This window comes from Trichechus manatus, unplaced genomic scaffold (assembly GCF_000243295.1).
Source record: "Trichechus manatus latirostris isolate Lorelei unplaced genomic scaffold, TriManLat1.0 scaffold00057, whole genome shotgun sequence".
In the NCBI taxonomy this organism is placed as follows: Eukaryota; Metazoa; Chordata; class Mammalia; order Sirenia; family Trichechidae; genus Trichechus; species Trichechus manatus.
This window is the reverse complement of record NW_004443993.1, coordinates 14,287,409-14,296,662: the sequence shown is the minus strand read 5'-3', so window position 1 is coordinate 14,296,662 and position 9,254 is coordinate 14,287,409. Positions and strand designations below refer to the sequence as shown.

The 9,254-nt window shown below is 62.6% G+C and overlaps 1 protein-coding gene across 1 annotated transcript; it reads right to left on the bottom strand.

The window, feature by feature from the left end:
* Positions 1 to 3,126: 3,126 nt before the first annotated feature.
* ABHD17A (abhydrolase domain containing 17A, depalmitoylase) lies at positions 3,127 to 7,819 on the bottom strand. The gene is made up of 4 exons (XM_004378505.2): positions 7,286 to 7,819; positions 5,910 to 6,104; positions 3,662 to 3,841; positions 3,127 to 3,576 (listed from the first exon to the last, which is right to left on the bottom strand). Exons 1-4 carry the CDS (start codon positions 7,606 to 7,608, stop codon positions 3,351 to 3,353), a joined length of 924 nt encoding a protein of 307 aa, XP_004378562.1. The 5' UTR covers positions 7,609 to 7,819; the 3' UTR covers positions 3,127 to 3,350.
* Between the last annotated feature and the right edge of the window lie 1,435 nt (positions 7,820 to 9,254).

Below are 9,254 nucleotides of genomic sequence, written 5' to 3'. Positions count from 1 at the left end.
GTCCTAGGGGTGGGGTAAGCTTGCATCTTATCAACTATGGCTTCAGGCAACACACAGGTATTACCCAACCAAATGACCTCTAGGACTGCACTTTGTGGGGATTCACAGCCCATGCTCTCCCCTGCAGGTGCATGATTAGGGTGTCTAGACACTCCTGTAACAGAGAAACATCTTCAGCAGTTGATATCAGCAATGTAATGAAACCAACAGACAGCAACAGGGAAGGGGAAAAAGCTCAGATCTCCAGCAACCATACCATGGCCAATAGTGGAATTGTGTAGATATCCTTGAGGAAGCACTTGAAATGTCCACTGCTGCCTCCCCTCACCCCCAGGTGAAGGCAAACTGGTCCTTGGCAGATGGGGCTAGAGGGATGCTGAAGAACACATTTGTTAGATCTAACACAGCATGTTGTGCCCAGGTCCCTACTAAGGGTTTCTAACAAGGAAGTTATGTTTGGGACTGCAGCATGTATAGGTGGGATCACCTTGTTCAGTTCCCTGTAGTCCAAGGTCATACGCCAGGACTCACCTAATTTCTTCACAGGCCACACAGGGTATTAAAAGTACTGCAGGCTTCCTGGAGGATGCCTACCCTTTTCAACTCCAGAATGGTTTCACTGGTTTCCTTAAGTCCTCTGGGCAACTTATATTGCTTGATGTCTATCACCCTTCATGGTGAGGGCAGGGTCACTGGTTCCTATGCCATGTTCTCCCTAAAGACTGCTTTCACCACCCTCACTTGCAGTTGGAATTCTCCCACAGACATGGTCAAAGTCAGTCCCATGAGGACATCCACCCCTAGAATGTATCCTGGTACACCCCTAGAATGTATTCTGGCACTGGGGAAATGTAAACTTGACTGGTGTAGGGGGAGCGCGTTCTACTTGCAGGGTCAGGAGTACCTGGCATACATAGATGGTCTTTTTGCCATACCCATCAATTGCCAAGGAGGGTCCTCAAAACCACTCAGGGTTTCCAAAGATAAGGGTGCCCTCTTCCCCTGTATCAACCAGAGCTAGCACCCACTGCTTGTCTGTTCTTGACCAATGTACTGTGACCTCTACATGGGGCCCCTGCTCCCCCTGCAGCGCCCTGACCTGCAGGTGACCTCGACTTCATCCCTAGTCCCTAGGGATTGGCAGGGTCTACCCGGTGGCAAGGGATACTTCCTTGAGAGAGACAGTGGGACGCAAAGAGCGGTATTGTTGCTCCAGCTTCAGACGCTTCCAAAGGTTAACCAAAACTGCATTTGATTGTTTATCTCTCAAGAAAACTACAGCCGTCCCAGCAGCCACTAAGTCCACCCAAATCTGCTTTCGGGGTACTCTCAAGGGGTCCCTGGACAGTCGTCTTACAGGGTTTTTATCCTGTCCTTTCTCTGTTCCCACGGCTCCCACCCCCTTTTCTCTAGCCCTCGGTTTCACCCAAGTTGGCTATGGCTTGTCCCACTTGGTAGACAGCCTGGCCCACTAAGGGACTAACTATAGCCACCAGCTTGCCGGTAGGAGGAAGGTGGGGCCGCCTGTAGGATCTTTGCTTTCATTCCTGCAGAAAAGAGTTCATTGTCTGCTCCCCGGAAGTGCTCGGCATAAATGGGTGGCGCATACCTAGCTCCCTTATTAGTTGCTGTAACTCCTCTACAGAAGACCATTTCCCAACCTTACCGGGAAGATCCCCCTCATTTGGCCACACCTTTCTACAACACAAGATGATCCAATCCGTGAGGGTGTGTATGCCCTCTGCGTGTTCCGAGCACCTTGTAAATGCTGCCAGAGGGCGGGGTGGGTGGTTATATCGCTCATTTTTTCCTGTTTCAACTAGATTTAAAGAGACACCGTGTCGTCCAATATCCCACAGACGTTAATAACCAAGCTGCAATGGTTTCCTTTCCTCTCTGCTGGGATTTCCCATACAATTCAATCAACTCAGTGGGGGTGTACTCCCGCACTGTCATGAAACTGACGGGTGGGATTTCCTGTCTATGGTTATCGGACACGCAGGTAGCTTTCATTCTATGGGTAACGAGCGACCTGCCCGAGGGGCTGCTGTGCAAAGCCAGGCGCCTTCTCTACTACCACCTGCACATCTGAGTCGCTATGAGGCTCGCTCTCCCGAGAATTCCACAGGTGGATCCGCGCCGCTGCCCACCGCTTAAAGCCGAGGCCACGCTCGTCCCTCCGCGCTCACGGCCGCGACCCCCGCCGCCATTTCCGCGTGCATGACGTCACTTCCGCTTTCACCGCGGCCTCGGCACGAGACACCAGCGCCCAGCGGCACCGCCCCCTTTCGCTCCCAGGCTGAAGCACCGCCCCCGTCTTAAAGGGACCGAGGCTTCCGAGCGGCCTCGGGCGGAGATAGCTCCCGGTCTTGACGGCGCGACCCCGGGCGTTACCCTACCCTCTGGGCAGTGGGCGGCGGGCCGCATGCCGGAGCAGCCTCCTCACCCGGAGGTTGCAGAGAGCACTCCGGGAGCTGAAGAGGAGCCCAGCCCTGCCCTCCAGGGCGTCCCCGGGGGAGGACGCACCTCAAAGGTCCCACTGCTGAAAGGCGCGCCTGGCATGTCGTGGGAGCGGATGAGTCCTGGGTCTTAGGCGGGTGCGCCCCGTGACCCCAGCCCCCTTTCCCTGGGGACACCCCAGGGGGCCACGGACCCGCTACTGCCCTTAGCTTCCCCATTTCAAAGGAAGTGGCCAGGCTCGGCTCTGAATTGCCATGGTACCAGGGTCTAGGGGGGGGCTTTGCCTCCTCTGCACTGGGGGCCCAGAGGTGGGCGAGTAGCCGGTCGGACCCAGAAAAAACGTCCCTGTCTGTGAGAGCTGCAGGCTGAACCGGACACGTGGCAGCAACACGCATCTAGGGTTGCTTTGGAGACGGGCGCCCCGCCTCCACGCGCGGACAACTAGGGCAAGTAGACAGGGAGTCCTGGATGCAAATGCTGCCCCCTCTCTACCATCTCCGCCCTTGCAGTCAGCAGTCTAAGCCCATCCCCTCCTCGCCCCCAGGGAAACCTATTTTACATCTGTGAGCCTCAGAAGAGGGGGTCTTGAAAGGAGAAACTCTGGGAACTCTCGGAGCCCCGAATGAGGCCGTGCTCGGGCTACGGAAGCGGGGAGAGGAGCCCGAAAATTTTAAATCTTTAATTTTTTCAGGTTTTTTTTTTTTTGCTTCCAGAAGGAAAAGAGCATGGCTCCGTAGCCTGTACATGGTCCGCGGCCCCTGGGGCGAGGCGGGGTTGTCCCGGCCCGCGCCGCGCGGGAGGCCAGAGGTTCTCATGCAGCCCCCGGCGGGGCGGGAGGGACGAGGTCCTTATTGCTGAGGTCCAGGCCGGCTCAGGGCGCGGCCACTGGGCTAGGCGCGCTGGCTGGGCAGCTCCTGGGTGATGAAGCGGCGCAGACGCTCCAGGTACTGGCTGTAGAGCTCGATATCGTTGTGCCCGGCGCCCTCCACCCACAGCGGCTCCACGGCCTTGGGGCAGCGCTCGTAGAGCGCCAGCCCGTGCGAGAAGTCGATCACCTCGTCCTCTGTGCCGTGGATGATGAGGACGGGCGACGTGATCTTGGACACCTTCTCGATGCTGTGGGGCAGGCGCAGGTCAGGCCTCGGCGCCTTCCTCCCCAACGTAGCCCCGCCCACCCCGGCCCCGCCCCGGCCCCGCTCACTTGGGGAAGGCGTCGAAGCAGTAGGTCTTCTTGGTGTCCGGGAAGGCGACGCGCATGCCCGAGGTGAGCGGGGAGTGCAGCACGACAGCGGCGCACTCGTAGCGCGAGGCCAGGTCCACGGTGGGCACCGTGCCGATGCTCTGCCCGTACAGGATGATGCTGTCCGGGCTGATGCCATACCTGGGGGCGGGGGCGGAGCAGCGTCAGCGCTACGCCGGCGCGGGTCCCAGGGCCACACGGAGAACTCTTCCTAGCCCGCGCTCCCCAACGGTCTCGGGGACCCTCCCTGCCCCCCAGCACCTGCGGTGTCCTCTCCACTCCCACCCTTCACACACTGGTCACCACGTGCCAGATCTGGAATCAGCGACCAGCCTCCCTGCCCCGGGATAAGAACACCCTTCTGGTCACACCTGGCGTTCCCAACAGACTCTCTGGGCTCCTTCTGCACCCCTGCCCCTTGGCCGTGGGCATCAAGGGGCAGCCGCGCCCAGCTGTCTCGAGCCTGGCCTGGCCCGAGGAGTCCTGCGCTTGGGTGCTCAGAAACACCCAGATGAGCAGTAAGCAACCTGGGGCTGCAGGGCTGGGGCTCACCTCCTCTGCCAGCACCTGCCCCATGGGGTAGACAGGTCCTGAGCCCTGCCTTTCCCCCCCCCAACCCCCAAACCCAGGACCTCAGTGTGCAGCACCCAGCCTCCCCTGCCTGGGCCTGGGACCCGCGAGGACCTGACTCAGCTCCGGGCCACGGCTGCATGGGCCCCATGAGGATGCCCCTCCTCCCAGTGGACAGGGGCCAGGGCTAGTTAAGGCCTTGCCTGGTCAGCCGGACTCCACCCCAGCACCTGGTCCTGTCCTCTAACCATGGCCTCTTGCAACCCCTGCGTTTGTGCCAGACGCCCTGGCCACCCTGGCCTGCTCTGCCAGCCGCCATGGCCACCTCTGCTGAGCTTGAGCCCACCTAACCACTCAGCTCCAGGCAGGGTGTCCCAAGGGCCGCCTGGGCATCTCCGCACCGACAAAGAGGCTATGTGCTGATGGGGTGGCTGCTCCTCGCGCCTCGCCCCGGCCCCAGCCCCTGCTTCCCAGACCCACACAGCTGCTAGGGCTAAGGGAAGGCCTTTCTGAAGGCCAAAGCTGATGAACGGATGGACTGACGGAGGCCAGGGCTCTCGGCCACAGCAGGTGGGATCAAGCAGCATCCCCAGCCCAGGGGACTGCGGAAGGGGCTAGAGGAGGCCGAGGGCAGGCGCACCCAGGCAGCAGAGGCGGGGCTGGGTGCTGGGGGACCCACGTGGCCAGGAAGTCTCCAGAGCCAGGGTGCAAGGGGATGCCACCCCTGGGGCCTGCAGCCGGTACATTGCCACGGCAACTGGGCCGCCACCTCCCTGGGGCCAGCTCTGCAGTGCCACACCTGGTTCCTCCCAGAGCAGGTGGAACCGGTGTGTGTGTGGGGGGGTGCCTTGGCTCCCACTGCCCTGGGGACCGGGCGGCCTACAGCAGCAACAGGCAGGCCGCCGCCTCCAGGAGGACAGGGGCTGGGCTGGCGTCCTGGTGCAGTGCTAGACACAGGGCTCGGCCACCACTGGTCACGGGAACGAGCTTGTGGGAGTGGGGGTGGGGCAAAGGGACCCCGAGGCTATCAACCTGCAGCGGGGCTGGGACAGGCCGAGGCAGCGGCACCAGGCACCAAGGATCAGCCTGTGGCTGTGAGCAGGGCCCTAGCCTGGAGGGGCGGCACTGACCTTCTGCCACTGCCGCCAGGACTATGCTGGCATGGGCTGCCCAGGAGCCTGCTGCACCCCACAACCCTATGCCATGCCCAGGCTGGCCCCCAGGCTCCACCCTGTGCCCTGCATCCCCTTCCATCCCCTGGGTGCCAGACATCCTCTCCCACAGCTCTGACCCCTCCTGTTCCAGGGGGACACCCTAGACCCTGCCCAGGGAGGAGCCAGGAATGTCTGTACCCCCCGTGCTGGGGGCTCCCAGGGCAGGGCCCCACACCTGGTGTCCCGTGCCCAGGGGGTCTGAGGTCTGCTGGGCCCCTGCCTCAACCCCAGCAGACATGGGCTCCACACGCACCGAGCACACCTGTCACCACGCCAGAGGACTACGGTCAAACCCCCTCTGCTCCCTCTGGCGGGCATCCTCCTGCCCCAGCCAGGTGTCCCCCTCTGAGGACACACTCTAGGTCGCCCCCTCCCCGGCCTGAGGTTCGGGTCCGCCACGGGGTGGCCCTGGCCCGCGGCCCCACCTGGTGCGCAGGGCCTGCCAGGCGGCATCCACGTCAGCGTAGAGGTTCCTCTCGGAGGGCCTGCCCGAGCTGGCACCGTAGCCGGAGTAATCATAAGAGAAGACGTTGCAGCCGATGCGCGAGCCCAGGCCGACGTAGAAGCTGCTCATCTGGCCCAGGTCCACGGCGTTGCCGTGCGAGAAGAGGACTGTGTACCTGGGGGCGCGGGGCGGGCAGCCGGCACCCGGGTATGCCAAGTCACCAGTCTGTCCCAGCGGCTCACACCTCCTCGTCCTCGCCCCTCCCGAGAGGTCATGCAGCCAGTGAGGGGGGCCAGGGAGGGGCAGGGCCCCCCCCCCCCGGGGCTTGTCCCCGCAGCAGGGCAACCAGCTGCCTGTGCCACAGAGGGCCCCTTCCTCCTGTGCCTTGGGCAGGGGGCGGCCAACTGAGACTCATGTTTCCCCTCTGTGATGGGGGTCACTAGGACCATCAGTCATGTTCTCAGCACAGGGCAGACCCGCAGGACAACCATCATCTGCATCCCTGGGCAACACCCACAACTCCTCTGGGGCCCCTCCTTTTGGAGGGGCCTCACCTGCCCGAGAATGGCCCGGGTGTGCGCCTGCTGGGGAGTGCACCTGCTGCTCAGAACCCCTGGAGTGAGAGGCTGGCGTCTGACTGGCTACCAGCCCTCTATTCTTGGAGAGCTGACAGCAGCCCTGCCCCCACGCCCTGCTACCTGTGCCCCAGGCCACGCTGAGGGTGCAGCCTTCTCCCCACGGACCCTGCTGAGCAAAACTGGGAAAGCTTATCCTCTGGACTCAGACCTCAGCTGCAGGGCCCCGCCTCTGCCCCACTTGTGACCTTAGGAGGAGCCGTCCAAGCCCCCAGGTGCAGGGAGGCCTGGTGCCCAGGACCTGTGATGCCACCTGGACCCTGGACCCGTTAAAGGGGACACAGCCACAGTGTCCCAAGCCACCTGCCACGGTGCCGAGGCCTCATCGTGCCTCTGGGACCCGGGAGAGCTTCCTAGGCAGGTGAGCACTGAGACAAAAAAGCAAGTGGCCCCATGGAGCAGGCGGGCAACGCGGTCACTCGGAACTGGGCCACGGGATCAGCCAGCCCCACCCTGAGCCTCGGCTTCCTCATCTGGGGGTCAGGTGAGAATGGGGCCCGCCCTTTGACAAGAAGACACATGGGCAAGGGATGGCCAGCTGAGCCTCAAGCTGTGAAAGGGGGTCACTAGGACCATCAGTCACGTTCTCAGTAGAGTGGACCCAAAGCACGTGCCGTGATCGTCACCTTTATCCCCCCGGAGGGGCAAGGACAGGCCTGCGGGAGGGGACCGTGCTGACCAGTGCCCCTCAGGGCCCCCAGCCCCCACACCCCCAGCTCACCTGGCACCAGGCACACAACGCACATACATGCAGGTGACACGGCTGCCGCGGGCGCTCTTGGTCAGGAAGACCTCGATGGCGTCGAGCTCCCGCTGGCTGTACTGGAAGTCAGCCCGCTCCGTCAGGTGCAGCTTCCAGCGTCCCGGGGGGCTGGCCAAGGCCCGCAAAGTGCCCAAGGGGGCGGCACCAGCCCCCGGCTCCGGCTCAGGCACCAGCGAGTAGGTGGGCTCCGGCGGCAGGAAGGCGAGCTTGGCGGCGATACGGCCGGGGCAGGGCGGGCAGCAGAAGAGGCAGCACAGTTCACTCACCGACAGGCCGTTCATGGCGGGCGCCGGGCCCCCGCCGAGGACGCCAGCCGACCTCGCGCGGCAGGGGGCGTGTAGGGGTGCTCTGAGCCACGGGCGGTGGGGAGAGCGTCCTCCCGGCCTCTGCCCCAGACACAAGCCCCGTTAGGAGGCTGCAGCCCGGCTCCATTGCGGTCCAAGCTGAGCCCTCGGGAGCCTCGCAACCGTGCGCCGCCGTCCCGTGCAGCGGGAAACCCTGCAGAAGAGAGCAAGACGTGAGCTCTGCGGGCGCCCCGGTGCAGGCGGCACCTCAGGCCAGGGCACCCCCACAGCCCAGCCGCACCCTCTCCTGCCCAGACAGCCGTGGCCTCCTCCTCACAGGGGTCCAGCCACTGTCCCCGGGAGGAAGGGGCCCTGAGGGCCGCTGACCGTGCCCCCTCATGCTAGCACTCTTCCTGGGCTTGTGGGCTGGGTTTAGTGTCCCCCAAAATCCACATCCACCTGCAGCCTGGAAGGTGGCCTCGTCTGGACACAGGGTCTTCGCCAACGTGACCAAGTTAAGATGGGGTTATACCGGACAAGGGTGGGTCCTGACCCAACACAAGGGGTGTCCTTTTAGGAGACACAGGTGGAGGGAACACAGCCACGTGAGGACGGCCAGAGACCCGAGGATGGTTGACAACCCTGCCGATGCCCTCAATGCGGGCTTCTGGCCTCCACAGGCTTTCCTGGGTGGTACAGATGGTTAACGCACTCGGCTGCCTACCAAAAGGTTGGAGGTCTGAGTCCACCCACAGGCGCCTTGGAAGGAAGGCCTGGCGACCAGCTTCCAAAAACTCAGCCACTGAAAACTCTAAGGAGTGCAGTTCGTACCGACACACGTGGGGTTGCCACGAGTCGGGGTCAGCTCAGTGGCAACTGCTTTTCCTTTAAGCCTCTAGAACCGTGAAAGAATAAGGCTCTGTTGTCCTAAAGCCACTCGTTTGTAGCCGTTTGTTCCAGCAGCCCCAGGACACTCAGAGAGCTGGCAATCAGCAGATCTGCTCTGGGAGCCAGGCTCCTCGCCCCACCTTCCCTGACCCTCCCGCCACAGCCTGCACACCTCCTGCTCCAGGACCCCCTCGGTCTCCACCGTGCTTCTGCGCACAGCACGCCGGACTCGCCCACCCCCACCTCGGGGCAGCCCTGCCTTGGGACTGCTGGCCAAAGGGACCTGAGGGTGTGCCTGGGGTGACAGACGGGCACGCTGGGCCCCGCAGGATCTCGGGGGCGGGGATCCAGGCAGAGGAAACACCCTACACACCGACGCCGGAACAAAGGCAGGACACGTCCTGGGGCTCCGAGGCCCCGCTGTGCTGATGATGTCTCTCCCGTGTGCAGTGCCAAGACCGGTGTGTGCGTGTGTCTGCGTGTGTAGACCCTGGGGCTGTCCTGGGTTCAACAGGGCCCCCCTCCAAAATCTATGTCCATCTACAACCGCAGCATGTGACCTCATTTGGAAACAGGCCATACTGGGTTAGTCGTGGGGTGCCGTCAAGTTTTTAATCCAGAGACCCAATGTGATGGAGTAGAACTGCCCCATAAGGGTTCCTAGGCTGTGATTTTTATGGGAGGAGATCGCCAGCTCTTTCTCCCGCAGAGCTGCTGGGTGTGTTCGAACCAGCAACCTTTGGTTAGCTGCTGAG